Source organism: Oryzias latipes, chromosome 10 (genome assembly GCF_002234675.1).
Source record: "Oryzias latipes chromosome 10, ASM223467v1".
Taxonomy (NCBI): domain Eukaryota; kingdom Metazoa; phylum Chordata; class Actinopteri; order Beloniformes; family Adrianichthyidae; genus Oryzias; species Oryzias latipes.
The window spans coordinates 6,579,764-6,603,899 of NC_019868.2; the positions used below are offsets into that span (position 1 = coordinate 6,579,764).

The 24,136-nt window shown below is 40.2% G+C and overlaps 2 protein-coding genes across 2 annotated transcripts in view; one reads left to right on the forward strand and one right to left on the reverse strand.

The window, feature by feature from the left end:
• LOC101172910 (integrin alpha-6) overlaps nucleotides 1-4,252 on the forward strand; it is a 20,998-nt gene extending 16,746 nt beyond the window's left edge. The window contains exons 14-25 of the mRNA XM_011479857.3: nucleotides 345-466; nucleotides 555-711; nucleotides 852-926; nucleotides 1,028-1,107; nucleotides 1,199-1,273; nucleotides 2,444-2,546; nucleotides 2,629-2,805; nucleotides 2,890-2,991; nucleotides 3,161-3,271; nucleotides 3,641-3,745; nucleotides 3,823-3,948; nucleotides 4,069-4,252. Coding sequence (XP_011478159.2) covers nucleotides 345-466; nucleotides 555-711; nucleotides 852-926; nucleotides 1,028-1,107; nucleotides 1,199-1,273; nucleotides 2,444-2,546; nucleotides 2,629-2,805; nucleotides 2,890-2,991; nucleotides 3,161-3,271; nucleotides 3,641-3,745; nucleotides 3,823-3,948; nucleotides 4,069-4,140 — 1,305 coding nt within the window. The 3' untranslated portion in view covers nucleotides 4,141-4,252. The remainder of the gene's footprint in view (nucleotides 1-344; nucleotides 467-554; nucleotides 712-851; nucleotides 927-1,027; nucleotides 1,108-1,198; nucleotides 1,274-2,443; nucleotides 2,547-2,628; nucleotides 2,806-2,889; nucleotides 2,992-3,160; nucleotides 3,272-3,640; nucleotides 3,746-3,822; nucleotides 3,949-4,068) is intronic.
• On the reverse strand, nucleotides 4,250-23,894 carry gpc2 (glypican 2). The gene is made up of 12 exons (XM_020706405.2): nucleotides 23,742-23,894; nucleotides 23,419-23,631; nucleotides 21,947-22,105; nucleotides 18,575-18,709; nucleotides 16,927-17,102; nucleotides 16,735-16,815; nucleotides 16,474-16,639; nucleotides 15,050-15,180; nucleotides 11,464-11,610; nucleotides 11,004-11,140; nucleotides 6,248-6,420; nucleotides 4,250-6,175 (listed from the first exon to the last, which is right to left on the reverse strand). The coding sequence occupies exons 2-12, from the start codon at nucleotides 23,600-23,602 to the stop codon at nucleotides 5,910-5,912; spliced, it is 1,755 nt and encodes a 584-aa protein (XP_020562064.1). The 5' UTR covers nucleotides 23,603-23,631; nucleotides 23,742-23,894; the 3' UTR covers nucleotides 4,250-5,909.
• Between the last annotated feature and the right edge of the window lie 242 nt (nucleotides 23,895-24,136).

Here is a 24,136-nt window from a genome sequence, read left to right on the forward strand (position 1 = left end):
CACACATTTACCTCTGATTGGCATTTCCTGTCTCCATGCCAGAATATCATTAATGACTGACCTTTTTCCAGTCAAGAACTTTAGATTTTCAATTAAAAACAAGAATTTTCTCTAATAATAATTTAATACTTTTTGATTTCCAATGACTTATAATCTGTTTATGATTATGTTTTATTTATGTATATAAAATTCATAAAATACATTAAAATTTAGATTATCAGTATAATATTTTTAGTGAAAATACACTCAAAATTCCAGCTTTTTCACAGCAAGGCCAGTAAATGTGTGGAATCATTTGATATTTGAAAGTCCCATAGTAAAACATTTTTCTTTTTTCTTTACAGATTATAATCATAAATGACGGCTGTGGCGATGACAATATCTGCAATAGTAACTTACAGATTCAGTACAAATTCTGTTCCAAGAAGACTCAAAATGGAGAAGTTGTTTTCACACTATTAGTCCGGTAAAAAAGAATAATATTTTCCTTCTTTCTAACAAATAAATGCTCGGTTATAGATGAACCGTTCCAAGTGTCTATTTTATCTGTTCAGACAGGATGGCATTGCAGTCATCACTCCTACTGATGAAGACATAGCTTTGGAGATCACTGTGACTAACAGACATGGTGACGATGCACATCAGAGTCACGTCATCATTACTCTTCCAGATACTCTGAGGTACTCGTCTGTTGTCCACAGAGGAAAAGAGGTGAGCAGCAGATTTTCTTTTTCTCTGGAAAAACAATGGTAGACGTCAAATAAAAGTATTCTGTCCAATGAAACCCAAATTAGAGAAATAAAGAAAGGTGCTCTACATGTTTACATGAAATGTTGCTGGTTTCCACACAGCTGAGCTGCTCAGCCAATGAGAACGGGACACTGATAGACTGTGAGCTGGGAAATCCGTTCCACAGAGATGCTGAAGTAAGACAAATAGAAAATATTTCCCAAAGTTTGTATAGAAGTAACCACTGAATGATTATTTTCTGATATCCTGTTATTGCCCCACCACGCCCCCACTTCAGCTCACATATTATGTCATACTGACAACTTCTGGCATCTCGTTGAGCACAAGGGACGTGAACGCCACCCTGCAGCTTCAAACGTAGGTTGATTAGAGGAGAAAGGAAGGTGATACTTGGCAGGGATCATTGAATTGTCCACCATTGTGAATGATGAATACTCCTGTTTTTCAGGACAAGTGTGCAGAATCTACAGCCAGTTGAGGTTTTAGCCAGAGTGGTTTTTGAGTTGGAGCTGAAAATTAATGGGTAGGTGCTTAATATCTGTACTTTTTCTTAAACTACCACTTTCTGTTTTTTGACTGTTTTAAAGTCCCACTACAATCCTCTTTTGCTCTATTGTAAAAGGTTCCCAGTGATCTTTTAAACCCTTGTGCTACCCTAGGCACTTTTAAATTAGGAGTTGGGTCATCTGGACCCACTAGACAGTGCGCTGAACCTTTTTTCTTCAATGATTTGTGATCTTCACTGGTGTCCATGGATTACATGAAATCTTTCCACCTTTATCCACCTTTGTCATGGTAGGAATAACACATCAATGTAAGGGTGGGGTCATCTAAGATAGCACTAGGGTTACTTGATTATAAAGTTTTTAGCCAAAATAAAAAAGAAAACGTATTTTCTAGGACATAGTTTCTGCAGAACGGCAGGAATTCATTAGAAATTTGCCTCAGAGTTGTGGCCGTATTGAAGCAATTCTGTAGCATAATTAAAAATAAAAGTCAAAACCAGAAATGCTTTTTCCTTTTCAAAATGAAGCTGCATTTTTTGACTGTAAAATTAAAAGCAAAAGCAATCCACCAAAATGCTTTTTCATTTCCTTCCTCAACCCAGCTTATTCTGTCACTTAATTAAAATGATAAAGAAAATGGTATTTGACATTTTTTTTCAAAAAGGTCTCTGGTAAATGTGTAACAAAATTCATTTAGAAATGTCTACTTTGACAATTAAAATGAATTAATAGAAATGCTTTTTCATTTTCAAAATGTAACTGCATCAAATGACTCAAAATTAAAATGAAAAAGCAATATTTCAAAATGCTTTTTCATTTTATACTTTGAGACCGATTATTCTGTGTCATAATTAAAACGAAAATGCAAAGAGGGGATTGCATTTTCATTTTCACATCCACCCTGCGAACATTGTCGCAATATTCATTCTGAAAAAGCATTTCCAGCGGGGAGGCGGGGCGATGACATCACTGCTTTCTCCGTGTGTCCGGCTGCTAAGAGACACAGACATGCTGGGAGCAGTGTAGCTTTGTGTTAGCGGCAGAGAAGAGGGCTTTGTGATGGTTGTGAACTTCTGATGATTTTACACAGCTTCACAGGACAACGTAGCAGCATTTCTGCCTTAAATCAACTTTTTGATTGTCTTCTGGAATGAAATTCACGACAGAATGGTCTGTTACTTTATCAGAGTCGTCAGACCTTCTCAAGTTTCTCTTGGTGACATTTTGAAGGGCGAGAGTGCTATCCACTCACTGGAGGAAATAGGAGCATCAGTTCAGTTTGATTTTAAGGTACATTTGAATGTCTCTACAAAACATGTATAACTGCCTGAATGTATTTTTCGTGTCAACCTCATAAGTTTGTTTTTCAAAGATAATAAATTTAGGCAGACCCCTGAAGTATTTTTCAAACGCGTCTCTGAACGTCTACTGGCCAAAGGAGACCTCTGTCGGGAAATGGCTCCTGTACTTGACTCACATCAGCACTGAAGGTGTTCGATCTGTGCCCTGTTCACCTGCAAATGAAATCAACCCACTGAAAGACGTAAAGGTAATGGGGGGGGGGCTCTTTAATTGTAAAGTTTTGAGCCACATTTGTGAGTAATAATTCTAACATGATGTATCTGACTTTGAGGGTTGGAATGCTGCATCAAGGCGAAAACGTGACACCAAGCTAGAAGCTCTGTCTAGTGAGGGGTTAACATTTCTTCCCAAGAAGAGAAAGTTTAAAACCTTAGTAAGGAATCAATTATCCAATTCTGAGAAGTTTAATCAAATGAATGCAAAAAGTGTTGCAGTTGTTTTTCTGCTGCTGACATTTTTGAATAAATAAAGTTCTAAAATATTGGATGTGAAAGGTGTCTGGACTGTTTTAGGTTGTAAATTGTTGTCCTCCTCTCATCCAGAGTTGTTCTGACGGACTGACGTGTGTGGAGATACGGTGCCCCCTGGTGGAACTGGACAGTACTGCTATGGTGGTTCTCCATTCACATCTCTGGAACGCAACTTTGGCTGAGGTTTTCAGAAAAAAATAATCTAAAAACTCTTTATTGATGGCTTTTTCAAAGCAGCCTTTAGAAATACGTTTTTTGTTTAAATGAATTAGTTTCATTCTTGACACTGGTGGTTGTTATTTGATTTGATTTGTTTTGATTTGATGGATTGATTTATTTCAAGCATTGTAGTCAAAGCAATAAAGAATTTACACATATTTATCAAACTCATTACAGAAAGATTGAAATGCATAGAATAAGACAAAAATAAAACAAAACAAAAGAGTTGCTTAAATCACATTTGCTTAAATAAATACAGTGATCATTAACTAAAGTCAAGTAGAGCTTGACTTTAGTTAATGATCACAACATATAACTATGTTTCTCCTTCAGGATTACAGCCATTTACATTTCCTTGACATTGTAGTGGATGTCACTCTCAGCCTCAACAACGCTCCAGGAAATATCGGATTGAAATCAGAAACAAATGTAACTCAGGTAAGAATTTGTCACGACAATTAGACTGAACCAAAATACTGGTTGTATTAAATTACAATGTCCTTCCTATTTTGCAGGTTAAGCTGACCGTATTCTTTGAAAGAAAAACTGAATTTCTGACCAAAGTTGCGTGGTGGATAATCCTCCTGACAGTCGTCACTTTGCTGCTGCTGTTGTGCTTTCTTGGCTACATCCTGTGGAAGGTAACAGCAACATCCTACAGCTGATTCCATACATTCTAGAGAACCGTCAGTCATTTCTAATTAGTTCAACACCTTTTGTGTCGCCATAAATTTATGTCTTTTATCTACTTTTTGTTTTAGTATAAATGTATTCACCACCTCACTCACAAGAAGAAGCCATCGGAGGATCCAGCTGAACACCTTAAAGGTTGAGAGGATCCCTGATGAAGTGGCTCCAGCTAACCTGAGCTCGTGTTCAGTTTCCAGTGAACACGTCATTTTACAGTTAGAAAATCACACTGCAAATAAAAATATTCAAATGGAACTTTCATCAAATGTTTTAATGAAGCAGAAAAGTCTAACATAAAGCATACAAATACAAAAAAAAAAGCTTGTGCTATACGTTCACCATGAAGGAATGGAAGCAGAGGAAACACAGGAAATGTAATAGCTTGCAGCAACCACTCACTGCTGGGACTGCCGACCATTCAAGGCGCATAATTACATCATTTTTTGTGCAATATCATAGTGTTTTTGGAGAAATCATGACAACACGTCTTCCTTATTAACAGATTTCTATCCAAATGGACACATCCATGCCTGCTGGTATCGGCTTCCAACCAGATCATCTTTTAAACATTTACGATGCCATTTTATTTACCAAAAAACAAAACAAAAAAAGAATTCTCCTGTACAAACAAAAATGTCTAACAATTCCTCTGCAGCATTTATACATTCTTTTGTGCTTCTCTGAGGGATTCAACAAACCCGTAGGCTTGGAAACAACTTTCTGGGGAATAAGAACATAAGGTTATAGACTGGAATTTATTTTCCAAAAGTTATGGAAAAACCCTGGAGATTGTATTCAAAACTGGAATTAAGATCTTCTCAATAAATAGCAGAAGTTTAAAGGGGGGTTCTGTGTTTTTGAAAAATATCAGACCGTTGATTGTTTTTGACATTGAGTAAAAAAGCATACACTCATGTAAGTGTTTCGGTTTCACCTGGGCCGTCCGTGTATTTCTGTGGCCATTAAAAAACAAAAGTAACCCACAAACATTTGCACTACTTTCACCCCCAAATGCAGGCTTTTCCCATTGAAAACCCTTGAATCTGATCAACACGCACAACTACAAAGGAGACAGGAGAACAGTCTCCAATCTGCAACATCATTTGTGATCTGGAAGAATAATTCTTTAAAATTCCCTTTTTAAAAGACCTTTCACTTCAACTAGACAGCAGAACATGGTAAATACAAACACACACACCCACACCCACACCCACACACACACACACACACACACACACACAGATCTACTGTTAATCCAACATTTTACATGATAATATGATGTATTTTCGTTCCAAAATGTCAAACCTATTTTCAGATGACAATAACAAACCCACACACTCAAACAAGAAGAGGAATACAAAATATTTGACAAAAAATTTAAAAAAAAAAAATACAATTTAAGTCAACATAATATTTTACGCTTTAAAAATTGAATAAATTATTTAAATAAAGTTGTAACCACATTATCTGCTGACTTAGTGAGCCAGACAAGCTCCAAAAAAATAAAAGGAAAAGGTTTTAAGACATTCAGAATTTTTTGTTAAAGTGTAACAGAAATTTCTCATTTGGTTGGTAGTTTTGAATTTATTTTTGTACACTAAGGAAGTTTTCATTGTGATTTTTGCTGGGGGGTTTTCTGCTGGCATTCCAATTGGAACATTTTTAATTGCTTTCCTGGGCTGTAGTAACCAATTGCGTACACAAGGGGGCAGCATTGATTTCAAAAAGTCACAGAGGAAAATACTTAAAAACACTGAACCCCTGCCGAATTTTTAGTGCAGTGAAGTTGTTGTTTTTTTTATTAACGTATCATTGGGCTTTTTTGTATTTTTTTCTGCTGGTGGGCCGACATAGAATACAGCTTAAACCTGTTGCTCCTTTTTCATTTTCCTTCGATGGCTGTAATAACCAGCTATCTCCACATGGGGGCAACAGTGACCATGAACGGCAAAGAAAGCAGGGGAACTAGAGGAAAGGGGAGCAGACTGGCTGCAGATGGAACCCGGGTCTTGCTGTTGTTTCGGTTCCACTTGGGCCCATTCTTCTCTCTGCCTCTGGGAGACTTTCCAGCGTTGGGCGGGGTAATCTGTGGGGGTTTACTGTGCGGTGGAGAATAATCAGGCCAATCATCATTGTACCTTTCATGGTCTTCACCCCCTGAGCCACTGCCCTCCTCGCCTGTAACAAGAGGAAAGCTTTTTAAGAGATGCATTGAGGTTTGCATAAAATAGTGATGTCTGGAACGCTCACTGTCCATGAAGTCCATGTCCTGTCCGCTCAGAGCATGCTTAAGTTTGTTGGTCGCCACTCTCAGCTCCATGATCAGCTGCCTAGTCCTCACATCTGGACGAGAAATATCCACCTCCACCTCAGGATTGTTGATCTGACTGACCAGCCCGTCACCCGTCACGTCTGGCAGATACCTAAGTATTCATCAGTAAAAAAATAATAAAACCAAACAATTGCATCATAAAGATAATGTAAAGAAACATGGCTGAGAGGAAAACACTTTTAGGCACAAACCATCAGTGTTGCAACTGCAGCTGATGAGACTTTATGCGACACACTTAATAATCCAATCTGTGTCCGATCTATTCGGTTTCCAGGATTTATTAACCCTTGTGCTATCTTAGATGACCCCACCCTTTGACGTGTTCTCCCTACCATGACAAAGGTGGATAAAGGTGGAAAGATTTCATGTAATCCATGGACACCAGTGAAGATCACAAATCATTGAAGAAAAAAGGTTCAGAGCACTGTCTAGTGGGTCTAGATGACCCAACTCCCAACGTTAAAGTGCCTAGGATAGCACAAAGGTTACAATTACATGATTGCCACGAAACTGAATGACTTTCTTTATTCATCAAAAAAAAAAAAATCAAACACACACAAAAAACCACAAGGAGCTACATGGTCTCTTTCTTTCCCATTAAGAATCAAACAAGCTTGAACTGCTGAGTTCAATAAGCCCTTATTGATTGCTTCCCATTGAAAAATAAGTGAATCCGTCCAAATAATAATAGTTTAACAGCAAAGACACGTCAAATGAATTTAGGACTCTTGCAGCGGCTGCAATAAAATCCCTGAAGAAGACTTTACAGGTACTGAAACTAAAGTTATGCGCATTTTAACAACAGATTTAAATTAAGATGTGATGTTTCACAAAGTCATCCATATGGAGTATGAAAACATTTAAATCTACTCCCCTTTTTTTTTTAAGACTGCAAAATGGTTGCAAGGGGATGATGCACACTTTTGTGAAAACTCCTTCACTAAACATTGATTTTCTGTTTGGTTTTCCAGGAGAAGTAAAGCAGCTTCAAGGCAAATCACTGAGAAGAGGCTGCCAAAAACTACAAGCATGAAGAACATTTTCAACTTTCTAATGTGCAGAAACGATCTAAACAGCAGAATATTTGAAGTGTAGAGAATCCTTTATCAAAGACAAAAAGAGTGATTTTATCTCCAAATGATTTCCTTCTCCTTTATTTTCTAATATACATCATATGTAATCTTTCTGTAATAGGTTTTGTGTTGCTTCATAGTGAATATGTTGCACTCTATTTGTGGACAGTAGAGACATTGTTTTGAGCAGAATGAAACTTGAAAAACTCAGAAAACAAAAGCTCTATTGAGATATTTGGAAGTGGACGTATTTGCTGTAGATTTTTTTTTCAAATGCTGATGGATGATAGATAATACTTTAGCTTTACCAGAACTGTCACTAGGCTGAAAAAGACTTTTGTTGGTTTACTGTGTCTCCAGAAAGTGTAAAAAATGGAAAACAACAAGAAACATGGCAGAATTTCAGTACAAATGGGGAAACCAGGAAATCACATTTTGTGATTTTTGAGAAATCTATTTATATGATGGTGCAGAAAACAAAGTATTTAGTTAATAGCAAAGAAATCATCTTAATACTAATGTAACCTTGGTCGTCAATGACGGAGGTCAAAGGTTTTCTGTAGATCGTCACCAAGTTTGCTCACACTGTAGTTTGGGTCTATTCTTCCATGAGGATCTGTGATGTTTTGGTACTGTTGCTGGGCAACACAGACTTTCAACCACCTCCACTGGTTTCCTATTGGTTTGAGGTCCAAAGACAGACTAGAACACTCCAGAACTTTGATTAAAAAAAATGTACTCCTCCTTTGTTGCCAGGGCGATGTGCTTGAGATTATGGTCATGCTGGAAGATGCAGCCATGGTTCATCCTCAATTCTCTCATTGAGGAAAGAAGGTTTTGTGCTAAATCTCACAATAAATGGCGTCCAGTCATCCTTTTCTTCACACAGACCAGTCTTCCTCTCCCCTTCGCTGAAAACCAGCCCCAAAGCACCATGTTTCTACCCCCTGCAGCCTTCTTCCTCCTCCAAACACAGGGGATGGCGTTTCTACTAAAGATTTCCATTTTGGCCTCATCTGACCACATGACCTTCTCCCAATCCTCCCCTGGATCATCCGGATGGTCTCTGGAGAACTTTAGATGGGTCTGGACATGTGCTGGCTTACGCTTAAGCATGGGAGATCTTTGGAGCTCCACAGGATTTGAATCCATGATGACATTTGCCTGTTTTTAACTGCAACCAATTTTACTGTGGTCCCAGTTCATTTCAGGTCATTGAACAGTTCCCCTGTGTAGTTCTGGGATGTTTCCTCAATCACCATGGTTACCCTTTGAAATTAGATTTTACTTGGATCTCGTATTTCTTCCATTTCCTAATAAAACGTTGATTTCTTCTCATCAAGCTGCTGGTTTATTGTAAATTGGTTCATCCTATTCTTGTTCAGGTCTACAGTCTTGTTCCTGGTGTCCTTTGACAGCTCTTTGGTCTTGGTGGAGAGGTTGCAGTCAATCTGTTTAAGGTGTGGACAGGTGTATTTATACTGATAAGCAGTTCAAACAGGTAACAATTCAAGGATAGAAGAGCTACTTAAAGAAGAAACAGAGACAGAATTCTTGATTATTTTTTGGAGAAAAACATCATCTTCTGCACCATTATACAAATCAATTCTTAAAAATGACAATAAAGTAAAAATAATAAGATAGGATCAGTTTTTTTTACAGCCTGTTAGGGCTAAGCAATAAACTGATTTAATCAATAAATTCAAATGTGTTGCATCTCTGGATGTTATTTTCTCTGCTTCTGTTGTGTGGAGTAAGGCCAGCAGCCCGTTTCTGGTCACGGGCAGACGTTCAAACGGCAGCTACCAAAGACGAGCTTGTTCCCAAAGCAGGAACAGTTTCTTCAGTTTTTTGGAACAGGTTCTGTTTTGTGACTTCAGACTTGAAGCATCAAACCAAATGCTGCAAAATCAGTTAGAAGGCTGCTGGAACCAAAGGAGAGAGTTTAAAGGGATTTGCTTTTAAACCTGAAACAGAGACAGTGAGGAGTGTGAGATGTGTTTCTCTTAATGAGATGCTAAAGCTGAGAGTGTCATTCATGCTGTTTAACAAACAATTTTATTTAGTTGCACTTTGTTTCCAGGTCAGCTTCCAAAGGAGATGTTAAGATAAAAATATGTATATATATTTAAATATATTGTGTCATTTGTCATTTTGTTACAGAAATCAAGGGGATAGAGAAAAAAATAAATTGATTAAGATTAGAAATTGATAAGAGAACAAAGAAAAAAAAGAAAAGCAAAATAAAAAAACATCACATGAAACCTTTATAATGTAAAGCTGGCTTTGCTTTGATCAAATCTTTGACCGTCAGTATCTGCAGGCTTTTGCTGAGCAGGCCACCTCTGTGAAAACAAAGGTGCAGGACGCAGCTGGGCCCAAGACACACCCATCAACCCCCCCCCCTTCCCATTACACTCTCTACGACACACAATCAGAAATGGGCTAATGTGCTTCTTCACAAATAAAGTGCCTGCAGGCTGATCCTGTGCTGCGCCGTCCCTGAGTCCAGGCTGACTGACATCAACCTGCCATGCCTCCTCCCCCAAATCTGTGATCCCCCCCCCAACACAAACACACTCCCCACTCCCTGCCTCTGTGCTTTGTCTGTCTGAGCAGCCTGACCGGTGGGCTGCAAAAAAAAAAAAAAAAAAAATCAATACATTATGTGGGGGCTGGATCCAGAGGGGGTGGAGATGAAAGACCAGGGGCCTCATTTCTGCCCCATCATGCCACCCCTGAGCCGAAACCACGGAAACACAAAGACAAAAGCTCTTGCACATACAAATTGAATGTTTCAAGGAATGAAGTTTAGACATGTGTGTCAATGAAAGAAGAAAATGTGAAAAAAATAAATGAATCTCATTTACACAAAATGTATTCATTTTTGGTGAGTTTTTAAAAATCGACCATTGATACAAACAGCCAGTAGAGTATAAAACAATAGAGTATGTTTAAAATATCAGCATTCATTGTTTGGTTTTTTAATTATGTTAATTATGTGTTCGAACATGGTTCAGAATAATGTATTGGCTTAAAATTGATTTCCTTGGTTTGCAGAACTATGTTTGATTCTCTTTCCTTAATTGTGGTTCAATCAGCAGCTACACATCCACAAAAAAGAAAAAGAAGGTGATATAAGGTCAAAGGGAGATTAAATGACACTAGATCTTCCTGAAACTACAAATAAACTATTTTTTTCTTCTTGTGTTTAACCCGTTTTGCCTTTTTTTGTAATCCAATTGTAATGGCGTAAACTTTGATGCTTTCAGGTCTGTGGGCCTCATCTCCCATTAAAGCTGTTAATGTGAGTGTGTTTGATGATGAACTGCTGCCTAATGCGGCTGCAGCATCAGACGCCGTCGCTCAGACCTGTTTTTCCTCTCACTTGTGCACAAAGGCGTCAGCCTCCATCTGTGTGCATGAAAGCAGCAGACCCACACAGAGTGCATGTGGGTGACTGGTGGTAGCTAAATTAAATAAACTTACTTCCATCTGATGCATCCCTCCACCTCTGCACCGTGACTCCTTCACTCATCTGCTTTTATTTAAGCCCCCCCGCTCCCCTCCCTGCAGCCACTTTGCGCTGGATCTTGCTCACCTCCCCCGGGTCTGCCCGTTCCAGCAGCGCTCACTATTTGTGACGTCGGCAGCTAGCTTCTCGTCGTTGCAGATGGTCTGTGGGAGGGACACCCAGAAGCCAGTCATGGGCCGCAGTCGCTCCTTGAGCTCAGTAACCTGTGTGGAGGTGGAAGGAAACTGCTGGTGAGTCAGACCTGCTTCTGAAGCCTCCCTGTCTGCGTGGCTGGCTGGAGGAAACGCATGTGGTGCTCATGCTGGACAAAGGAAAACTGCCTCTACACTTCCTCAGGGTCAGTCTTTTCATACCGCTCTGTCTCATAAATAAATACCCTTGAGGACCCCCCCTCTCTCTGCTCTTGATTTCATCTCTTCTTTGCTTACAGATGCTCGAGCTTATGTTCAATCTAGATAGACTCTGCTCTTTACTGTGGACCCCAGAGATTCACTTGTTGGTTGAGTTTTGCTCCGGCCCTCCTCACCAGTCTGTCCAGGTTGGTGCCTGCAGCAGTGGTGGGCTTCTCCTCAGGTGTGTAGGTGCGGAAGGGCCTCCTGCTGCCTCCTGACTCTTTGGGCGAGCGTTTGGATCGTGCTGGAGATGGCTTTGGAGCTCCACAACCTTGAAACACCTAAAATACAAAAACACCACGCATGAATTCAGGAGAAAGCCAGAGTTTAATTGGAAACTGCTCCCTTGGCCTTTGTGCATTTAGTCTAAGCTGTGGCCTGGAGGACTCTTAGAGATTTCATTCTGAAAGGTCTTTAATTCAATCATTGTCCCCCACTAGACGCAATTTGTCTCTGGTGAGTTTAATCATGCTTTTGTTCACTTTTTAACAGATGAATTTGTCTGTAAGCATAAAAAGATTCAGTCTTTCCGTCTGTAGCCCTGCTTTTGCAGCTTACATTCCATTTCTGAAGCGATTTTCTAACACCTTGCGGTGGGACTTAAAACGAACCGCTCTGACTTTGATCCTCAAAGAGGCCAAAGTCAGAGCGGTCAAAAGTGGAACTGGAACACTATGATAGGGGTAAGCAGGAGCATCTATGTGATGCTGCGCAGACAGATGAAGCTGCGACCATGCTCTGTAACAAATAGTTGTTTATTTAAATCCTCCCTCTGAGGCTTTGATCTATGGTAAATGCATTCCCAGCTGTCTTTTAGTTAGGATTATGCCAATTTAATTTTTATTATGCCAACAGTTTCTGCAGAGTGGCCGTAGTTAATAACAGTTGAGGGCAGGACTGTTGCTGTGGGACTACCCCGCCCCCCTTCCTGTCACCTCACAAAAAAGGTGCAGCAAAAATGGCAAATGTTTGGATGTAGCTATCCATACAAAAACATAAACTTCCTGGTTGAAGAACGTCAAAATGAAAACAAAAAACAAAAACAGCTGCTACCTTTTTTCTTTTCTTTTTTTTTAAGAAAACACAAATATTTAATGCATAGATGGTGTGTAATTCTGCAAGTGTACCAATCCCCAGCTAAATGAGTCTGAAAGGATTGATTGTGGAAGTGAAATGTTTTGCTCTGTGTGCTTAGTTTTCAGGATGGGTGGAGCTATCCATCCAAACACCAAAAACAGCATTTTCATTGGAGGGGATCTTTAACAGGTGCAGCTATGGATTGTCAAAACACATGACCTATAGCAGTGTTTCCCCAACCTAGATCCTGGGGGACACTGTCCTGCGTGTTTTTTCCATGTTGCCCTACTTGAGCACACCTGATTTAGCTCATCATCAAGCTCTGCAGGGGCTTGATAATGGCAGCCATCAAAAGCAGGTGTGTTTCAGCAGGGTAGGATTGAAAAAAAAACGCAGGTCAGTGTTCCCCCAGGACCTGGGTTGGGGAAACACTGACCTATGAGATGTGAGGCTGATAACTACTGCAGTAATAACAGATGGAGAAAGCGTGCAGGTGCTTGCATTTGTTGTAGATACCTATGTAACAATGCAAAAGCAGGGTTTCCAGACATGTTCGCAGTCTGTGTGTCGAGTTTGGATGTGTATTCAAATCTTTATTGGAAAAAAACACAACTGTTGTTTAACAGAAATGGACCAGAATATTTGGCCGATAACTTTCTGTATTTTTTTAGACCAAATGAAAATGGTGTCATATGTGTTCTTGTGGCATTTTTCCTATGACGAGAACATATATAAAGAAACTCAGTTCAAAATTACATTTCTGACCATTTCTTCATTCAAATCATTGTGAAATAGGAGCAGACAAAAAAGGCTGCTTCTAAAAGCTAGTAGCAATGATGTAGAAACTACTATCAGCAGGCCGGCTCCACTCCATTCTGATGCATCCATTAATAGACGACTAGATCCGTGTACGTGTTTGTTTTCCTCATCTGACCTGGTATCTGGTGGTATCTGTGTCTAAAGTGTATGGCTGGATAGCTCCAATATCATAACATAATCATAATTATAGGAGCATTTTAAAATAGCTCAAAAGATTATTGGAGTGGATCTTTAAGTCTCATTTGGTTCTGTAACAATGAAATGCTGAATGGATTTTTTACATCCCAGGGGGGTTTGAACAGGCAACTGAGGAGTGGACATGGAACCTTGATTGTGTCTTGATAACTTGGGTTTAGTTCAGTTTTTTCACCAGGCATCATTTACAACCTCGTTCATTTTAAAGTGCCCCACAAAAGTACATTAAAAACACATAAAAAAGAGAATGATTACTTTGATCTAATAGTGAAAATATTGCTCAACTGTATATTAATAAAAGACTATTTGCACTTGCTGGCCACTTCATTAAGAACGCCAGTCCAACTATTCGTTAACCCAAATTTCTAATTGTCAAAATCACATGGCAACAAATCAATGCATTTAGGAATGTAGACATGGTCAGGATGATCTGCTGCAGTTCAAACCGAGCATCACAATGAGGAAGAAAGATGATTGAAGGGTGGTAGGGTTGTTGCTGTCAGACGGGCTGGTCTGAGTGTTTCAGAACCTGCTGATCTATGGGGATTTTCACCCACAGCTTATAGGGTTTACAGAAAATAGTCTAAAAAAAAAAAGAGAAAATATTCCAGTGAGCTGATGCCTTGTTGATGCCAGAGGTCCGAGGAGAATGTCGAGACTGGTTCCAGCTGATTGAAAGGCAACAGGAACTCAATAACCACTGGTTACAACTGAGGTCTGCAGAATAGCATCTCTGAATGTACAACACATCCAACCTTGATGCAGATGGACTACAGCAGCAGGACACCACACCTGGTGCCACTCCTGTTGGCTAAAAACAGGGAACTGAAGCTACAATTCACACAGATTCACCAAAACTGGACAAGATTTTAAAAACATTGTCTGGTCTGATGAGTCTCCATTTCTGCTGCCATTTAGATGGTAGAGTCAGAATTTAGTTTCAGCAACACGAAAGCATGAATCCATCCTGCCTTTTATCAATGGTTCAGGCGGGTGGTGGTGATGTAATGGTGTGGGAGATATTTTCCTGGCACACTTTGGGCCCCTTAGTAACAACTGGGCATGGTTCCAACACCACAGCCTACCTGAGTATTGTTGGTGACCATGTCCATCCCTTTACGACCTCAGTGTAGCATCTTCTGATGGCTCCTTCCAGCAGGATAAAGCACCATGCCATAAAGCTGGAATCATCTCAGACTGATTTCTTGAACATGACAATGAGTTCACTTTCCTCAAATGGCCTCCACAGTCACCAGATCTCAACCCAATAGATCACCTTTGGGATGTGCTGGAGATTGGCATCATGAATGTTCAGCGACAAATCTGCATCAACTGCATGATGCCATCGTGTCCATATGAACCAAACTCTTTGAGGAATGTTTCCAGGACCTCGTTAAATAGATGTCACCAAGAATTAAGGCAGTTCTGAAGGCAAAAGGGTTCCAACCCGATACTACCAAGGTGTAGCTAATAAACTGGCCAGTGAGTGTAGGTGACTACCGGTACTAAGCGTAAGATGTGACTTGTAAAGGTGGATTATAAGATAGGAACCTGGTTGTTCTATTCCTGCTTCACTTTTTTTTCTGCTGAAGACAAGATTAGGAAAAAATAAAATGTCAGTCAACTAACCTTACTGGAGACGCTAACACTGTTTTCCTGCATGTACATGATTGCCTCTGAAACTTTCACGGCGATGGATTCAGCAGCAAGCTCCATGTTAAACGGCCCCTCCAACTTTTCTGAAACCAGGTACAAAGCATCTGGAAGAAAAAAAAGCAAAACAAAAGGAAAAACACAGAAAATGCCGGTAAATGAGGTTCATTATGACTTCCACAGCAAACTTCCCATGGGAATAGATAAACAGAGGAGAAAAGAAGCATTTGTTAAGCAGTCAACAGCTGTTCCGTTCACTGCTTAACCAACCAAAGGACTGTGATTTACATCACTTTGGGAGCTCTGGTCATATGAAAAGAAGAAGGAAAAAAGAAGAATAGTTGCTTTTAAAGGTGGAAAAAAGGTTTGGGTGTAGGAGATGTATAAGAAAGTAAAAAGAAGCTTTTGACATCGAGGGAAAAAATGAAAAGAACGTAATGGTTTGATGAAAGAGGAAAGAGAACACAAGACGACAGATCAGTTGTGATGGAGCAGCGAGGCATGAATGATTAATGGAGGAGATTTTCATTAGCAGGAAAAAGGGTTAAGCAAATGAGCGTCAGCGCACAGTAAACTATTTTAGCTTAGTCTAAAGCATGTCCTTATGGATTACATCAAAAATTCAAAAAGCTGCTAAAATATGTATGCTGCTGCTTTCATGTGACTGTTTCAAATCATAAATGACTCAAAGTGATGGTATTTAAATGAAGGATGTTACTTTGATAGATGCAGACAGTCATGATGTGGTGTAATCATGTTTATAAAAAGCACAGCACCAAGAATAAACGGGAATTCTACCCTATTATTAGTGTCAATGCAGTTCCTCATAATGCCACTTGAGGTTTTTACAAATTATTATTAAGAAATCGATGTTGAATTGAATTGAGCAGAACAGGTATGTTTGAAACATGCGTCACTGCACCACCACCACTGAAAACATAAAAAAAAAACAAGGATCAAGGGGCAACAACGATGGCAAGGACACTACATTCACTGATTTTTACTAATACGTTTACAAACTTTAGCACTTTTCTCTATTCTTAAAGGTTTAAATTTGTTAATTTCTCACTAATTACAAAGAATACACCTTGATTTATTATTCTCTAGAAAGGTAACCAGACACAACAGCAAACATAACAGCTTTCTCTAACATATTGTTTTATTTCACAGTTTTAGTCTTAAAAACCTTTTTCCCTTTTAATGCAATAATAAAATGGTAACTTTAGAACTTAAACTAAAGCTTAACCATGTGTTCTTTGTATACTTTACTGTTAATGTGACATATGATGGACTAATAGTCAGAGAAAATAAATAAGATGAAGAAGAAAATCTAAAACAAAAAGATCATTTTTACGGTCAAGTCTTTCATTTTCCAAAAAACAAGTTCTCTCCTCACCCACCAATGAAATTGTTCCATTCTGTGTCGAGGTCAGCCTGGTTGGCGAGGCAGCCCTTCATCACGTTAAGGCACAGGGGGTGGCACGGCTGCAGGTAGGGCACGCCTCGACACAGGGGGCAGTACCACTGACGCATCAGGCCACGCACGCACTCTGGATCTGCAGTCAGCTGACAAAAACAGTAAAGGAAAAACGCAGTTAGAAAGGAGTTTTTGCTCTTTAAATCAAACGAGTACGAGGAAATGACACACTAGTGGCCCTCACCTTTGTTGCTTTGTTTACAATGTCCCGCCCAGTAGCCAAGCCCTGAGACAGAGATCTGGCTGCGATGAACGCTCTGGAAACCTAAACGTGCAACAAAAACAACAGCATAAATCCAGCAACACAGTAAAATCCAGCATCATGCAGATGGGAAAAACCTTTGTAGGCCACAGTGTTGAGCCTTTTTCTACGTACTTGCACTCTGAGTTTGCGAGGCATGTCCCCAAAGGGCTGCAGCTGTTCGGCGTGTTTGCTGACACACTCCAGGTAGTCTTCACTGAACTGGTACTGCGGATTGACCAGAGAGAAGACCCGCTCCACCAGTCTGGACCAGAAATCTGAGAGGACCTCTGCCAGACTCACGCTGCTCCCTGCAGACAATAACACAACAAATCAAGAATTTTTAACAGAAGCAAGAGCAATTTGCTTTTTGTGCATCTGGGAAGTTTTAATCTGAAAAACCTAACAAAATTTTAGGGGGAAAAAAAAAATCACAAATCGTTGTTATAAGAGTGATACAACATGTAAAAAAAAAAATCAGTTTCTTATTAGAGAATAGAGAAATAGGCATGTATTTGGAAAGAAGTAGCTTCACAAGTGGGAGCATCAAAGGTACCAACGTTTGCATTGACCTGTTGTGCATTTCAAATATCTCACCACTAACTTTTCTGGCCCCGGCAGTCTGGAAAAACCTAACAAACATCATTCAAGCGACTGTCAACTCCTCATAGAGGAGATGACTCACAGCTTAACTCAGGTTAAAAAACACTTTTCAGGATAGACTAATGTTCGTGAGCAGAAACATACAATGAAATAAAAGAGCACTAAAAAACGCTGCTGCATATTTGCTGCCCCTTCTGTCTGTATATTAGCTGTTAAATAGAGTAAAACAATATTAAATGCTGGTTCTTTGAGTCCTAGCCAGCCTTTATAAAAGAATGAAGGTCTGACTGAGCAATCTGCAGGTACAATAGGGCTCAGATTTAGTCCAAACTGGCAGACAAAGGCAGGTTGAGGAAGCAGCAACAGGCTGCAGATGGACTCAGCCAGTGAGCAGCTATCATGCCAAAGCCAGAGCAACCCAGAACAGAAATAGAAATGGCTTGGCTTCTGTGGGAATCTTGTTCCCTTTTTTTTTCCACCTTCCTTCAAGCATGCTGGCACCCCCTCAGATATCACTGCATTTAAAAAAAATTCAATCAAAGGAAGATAATTTCTTTTTTTTCTCATTTAATTTCTAATTTTAAAGATATCAATAAGATATCTTACCCATGGTGCACATTTCACCCATAGAATGGACACCCTTAAACAAAAAAAACCCATCATCTTTAAAATAATCAATTAAGCCACCAAAATTACCTGTCCTCCATCAATGAAGACACCACTCACCCTCTCCATCACTGCTTTCCTCTGCTTCCATCAGGCAGGAGATAGAAAACTCAGTTGGTCAAGAAAAACATCCAAAAACATCATTTATCCCCAATGCAGTCACCCTGCTAAATTCTCAATAGCATTTGTTTTAAACTGTATGAGAATAGTGCAGTCTGTGATTTTTTTATGTATTTATTAATTTTACAAGCTATTTTAGTCGTTTTATTTTAATAATCTTATTCATGAAATGTATTTTATCAATTTGATCTATCTATCTATGGTGTCCATTATTTTTGTTCTTTTGATAGTTTTGCCAGATCCTAAAAGCAAAACCAAAACATGATTTATTTATCCAATTATCACTTAAAAAAACATTTTGTTCCTATTCTTTATTGCTTTTCAGTGAGTATTGCTTTACAAAGACCATGAGACCACCTGAATTCATGAGACTGGGGCAGGTGATGAAACCAACCGGAGTAATATCTGCGAAGCTCCACAAACAGCTCCTGGAAGATGTGGGCATTCTGAGTGAAGAGCAGGCCGTAGGTCTTGGTAAACATCTGGTTCATAGACTTCTCTGAAAGGTCGATGAGCTCCCTGAAGAATTCTGCACACAGACAGAAAAAGCAATAAATAACAGCCTGTACAGCAGCTACTTTCACAAACACGCCTCGGCCAGGTTTGCACGGACTCCAACGGCATCTCAGGCAAGATCAAGGTAACACGTTCAGACTGGAGAAGCCACACTCCCTCACCATGTTCTCCGTCTTAAAGTCTCATATCCACTCTCCTACTCTTTGAGTCTTTTTTCACATGACTCATCGGATACATTATGTAAAAGTATGAGCTGGAAAAAAAAAGGTGATAACATTTCCCTGCAGGTAGGAGGAGAACTCAAAAATTCAGCTGAAGCTCCTACATTCCCGCTGTAATAACAAACAGCTGAATATAATTAGAGATGAATTCCTTCAAGTACAGACGGTCCATCACAGCTTGGGTGGTTTTCTGTCACGTAAAAAGGCAACAAGCGCTTTTTTTCCAATGAAGACCATCTTTAGAAGGTTTTATTTTGCAATTTATAGTGGCAAATTAAAGAACTGCTCCAATGAAAATGGTGTTTTAAACATGTTTTTGTGGCCTTTTTCTGATGATGGGGAACATGTATAAAGAAATTTAAGCTTAAAATCCCATTTCTGAGTGTTTCTTTATTCAAATCTGTGTGAATCAGGAGCAGACAAAACAATGTAGTTCGAAAAAGATCATATTTGTGATGTAAAAATACACTGGGCGGGCCACAAGTTCCCTGCTCCACTCTACTCTGATGCATCCACTTATTAGATCCTTTGTTTTCCTCGTCTGAGCTGAAATCTGGTTTAAAACTGTACAGCAGGATAGCTCCAATATTCCTAGCCATTTTTGTTGCACTGCTAAAGTTAGGTCGGGGTTGTGAGGGGCTGTAAGCTAGTGGGAGAGAGTGTAAACAGAGAGCTCTCAGCAACTACTGACTATGTCCGAATTCCCTCCCTACTCCCATAGAGAACTCTATAGTGCCCTCTGTGTGGGCGCCGGCACGCCACCCATTTCATGAAATAACCTAGCAGTCTGTCTGCATTTCCCCCAGAAAAACAAACATCTGAACTATTGCTAAGATGGATGTACATATTGTGTATATGAAATGAAAGCGTTCAGCCGATCAATGCGAGCTCCGTGGAAAAAGTGGGTGTTTGTGTTAACCGGGGGCCTTGCTGGCAGTGCAAACTCTTCCTGGAAGGGGCTGTTCTCATTTTCTATGCCAGCTTGTGAGAACCCGCTCATTTTCATGGATTGGGAGGGGCTGGTGCACAGAGAGCAGGTTTTTAGAGGAATACTCAGAAGTGCAAGAATGGATCAAGATACCACTTTGAGGTTGTGTTTTGTTAGGAATGAGCATTATGATACTCTTAAAAGCTAAAAATGTTGATTTTGCATGATAAGAGGCCATTTAAACAGTAAACAGATTTCCAAAAAGTAAAAACCTAATAAATATGAATATTTTACATTTCAATCTAGTGTGTTCTGAAGATGAGAGGTTTATAAAGAATAGTAAATTTAAAAAAAATACTTGAGGTCGACCGCCTCTACCTCTGTGCCACGACTGCCCCGTAATAAATTCAAGTGCATCGTTTTAACACAAAGAGTTTTTCAAATTGGAATCTATATTTGCCAATAGAGTGAATTGTCAGCTCTATCAGAGACTTCCCAGAGACTTATGGGAAATCTCTAGGGCACTGCCTTTCGAAATTATATTTTCAGACAGCTCCAAAAAAATGTACACCATTTAGTGAGCACCGGTGGTGGAATTCGGACAAAACCTACACTATATTGCCAAAATTATTGGCTCATCTGCCTTGACTCACATATGACCTGAAGTACCTTCCCATTCCTAATCCATAGAGTTCAATATGATGTGGGTCCAGGTATTAAAGCTTGAACTCTCCTGGGAAGGCTATCCACAAGGTTGAGGAGGGTGTTTCTAGGAATTTTTGACCATTCTTCCTAAAGGTCATTGGTGAGGTCACACACTGAGAAGTGTGGAGAAGGCCTGGCTCTCAGCCTCCACTCTAATTCAGCCCAAAGTTGTTTTATGGGGTTCAGGTCAGGACTCTGTGCAGATCAGTCAAGTTCATCTACACCAGACTCTGTCATCCATGTCTGTATGGACCTGGCTTTATGCTCTGGTGCACAGTCATGTTGGAAGAAGAAGGGCCCACTCCAAACTCTTGGGAGCATGGAATTTTCCAAAATGATTTGGTTTCCTGAAGCATTTGGAGTTCCTTTCATTGGAACTAAGGAGCCAAGTCCTGAAAAACAAGCCCACACCATAATTCCTCCTCCACCAAATGTTTCACTCGGCACAATGCTGTTCCAAATGCACAGTTCTCCTGGCAACCTCCAAAGCCAGACTCGTACATCAGATTGCAAGATGGAAAAGCGGGATTCATCCCTCCAGAGAAGGCGTCTCCACTGCTCTAGAGTCCAGAGGCGGTGTGCTTTACTCCCCTGAATCCGACACTTTGCACTTGGTGATGTGTGGCTTGGATGCAGCTGCTTGGCCCATTGAAACCCATTATATGAAGCTCTCTGTGTACTGTACTTGGGCTAATCTGAAGGTCACATGAAGTTTAGAGCTCTGTAGCAAATGACTGTGCAGAAAGTTTTGCACTATGCACTTCAGCATCCACTGACCCCTCTCAGTCAGTTTACGTGGTCTACCACTTGGTGGCTGAGTTGCTGTTGTTCTTCAATTCTTCCATTTTGTTCTGATAGAGCCGACAGCTGACAGTGGAATATTCAGGAATGAGGAAATTTCACGTATGGATTTGTTGCACAAGTGGCGTACAATTACAGTTCCACACTGGAATTCACTGAGCTCCTGATAGCGACCCATTCTTTCACAAATATTTATAAAAACAGTATGCATGCATGAGTGCTTGATTTTATACACCTGTGGCCAGAACAAGTGATTAGGAAACCTAATTCTCATCATTTGGATGGGTGAGCCAATACTTTTGGTGATAGAGTGCGTGTCGTAGAAAACACAAGGTTTTTGATTTAGGCTAAAAACAGCATAATCGTAATTAAAAGACCATTGAAAACACTAGAAAATAGATCAAAAGATGATTGGAGTGGGACTTTAATGATGCTTTGGTATTCAAACATAATCAGACTTCACTTCATCAGCAGTGATATTTTGGAGAGTTCAATACTTTTATGATGAAAACAAATCTTGTGTTAAGACATAAAACTTTCCCAGAATTTTTGTGGTTTTTTTTGTTGTTGATGCATTTGCTAGTTGGCCTCTCACCATCAAACCTGCGGTGTCTCTGTGTGAAGGTGGTCTGCAGGAACTGACTGTTCTCTTCGATCGCTTTGAGGAAGTCCCTCTCACTCTGGAGGCCCAGCGTCTCCTCCATCTGACTGGAGCAGCAGGTGTAGTCCTGAGGACAGAGCCGCAGGTGCTCACCTGTCCCACCAACAGAGGAGAACATTGGGTCAGGAGACAAGTGATGAGAATCCATGATGAAGGAAGAACAGATACATTAAGTTTCTTGGATGAATTATTCAGCTCCAATCTGGAGCTTGTTGTTAGCCAGGCTTGCTCTCTGATTTGTCAAATGTAATAATAAATGCAAACATCCTGCAGGATAAGACGGGGGAGAGCAGACAGCTCTGCAGTCTTTGCATTCAGCATCCACATCCTGCATGAACATGGAGCTTGTTCATCATATCAAGGCACAGTCTCTTCCTCAGCAGCACCCTGGCCCATGTTCCTCGTTGTATCTTTTGTTCTCAGCGTGTTTCACCATTAGGCCGTCCTCATTCCTACATTTCCATTTCCAAACTACCTCTCCTGGCCATCTGCTCCCCCCCCCTTGCCCACGGGACAGTGAGCCAAGACTCAGGCAGTGATAGCCCAGCACACACATGCAAACAAAAATCAATTCAGCAGTGGGGCTACATGAGCCGACATGAAAAACACCCATCTTCAGACGCACATTCCCACCTAAATGACTTTTCATTTGAGTCTCTTTGAGAGCAGCAGAACTAAATTTTCAGAATTTAGCTCTCTGCCATGATCAAATTCATTAAACTAACTTTATTCATCACCCCCGCTCCTTTAAACAAACTTCAAAACTAACTGTTTGTAATCCACATGATGTCTTTTCTTTCTGCAGATTATCAGCCAGGAACAGAGCCTGTGGGCAGGGGCTGCATGCATGTGTTTCACAGTGGGCAGAGACTAATTAGGGGCGAGGTTCTTTGTTGCACCAGTGTTGGCAATTTTCCCTTCCCCTTAATCATTCTATTTAGACCACAGAGAGGGGAGGAGGGGGTGGCTGGGATTTGCTTTAAACCATATGGGTGTCGTTCCTGAAAAGCAAAAAAAAAAAAAAAAAAAAAAAAGGATCTTGACAAATAAATCACAATTATATTGCTCTGTCTTTATAAGTGGGTTTCAAGCCACATTTCCTTTTTAGCACTTTATCATTTTTGTTCGTTATGTTTATTTTGTTTTAACAAAATAAAATCATTAATAGAAAATAAAAGCCTTTTTATGTGTTTAGTGTCAGTGGAATGACGTTTAAGTTATTGCCTGCTGTGTTCCCCCTATAATAATAATTTATGAAATTTTATTTCTGTCCCATCTGAGACAACTAGGGCACACCGACTCATCCATTCTGCTTAAAAAATAATAACTTTTTAAATTTATGTATGAATAAATCGCTCATGAATTTTAGCAAACAGGACAATAGACCCGGGTTGCTCAAGTCTTACCGGAGATTTGAGTGACCGGAGCGTTGTTAGTGCTGTAGCCCTTCTCCGAGTACACCTGCCGGGTGTCGGCGCAGCTCCTGCCCGCAGCAGCCGCGGGGCTCCGGGCGCCAGACAAGGCTGCGACCGAGCTGAGCAGCAGCAGCAGCCGCCAGCGGCTTGACAACAAGAAGAGCTGGCTCTCCATTCCGGCACAAATATTATCAATGTAGTCTGCTACAAAGTTTTTAAAAAAACGGACTCGGAGAATCAAATCTTCAGCAGATGAAAGAATTCATAGTTTTTCCTGATGAGTTCAATAATAAACTTCCGGACTGAGTTTTTACATCGGCGTCTCCATTGGCCGCTTCCACCTTGCAGGGAGACTCTCTGCTGTGCTCCACATCAGAGAGAAAGAGGCGCTCCCGGAGCTCAGCATCTTCTGACGCAGACGCTGCCTGCGCCTGCGTCAACGACATGAGCTCAGCCTGGGGAATACCGGAAACAGTGGCGTCTTCAAAATAATAGCACGAATATGTAAGAGGAACCAGCAAAGTTGAAACGCAAATAACGACTTTTAATTACGTAGATTTTTAGGCTTCTTGTAATATAACACGGGTGTCATAATTAGGTGGCATCTTTCCGAAACATTTTTTTAGATTAAGCATCATGTTATCACAAATAATCACGTTTTTTAATGATATTTTTCAAATTAATCCCACACAAGCTGGAGTAGAGTTTT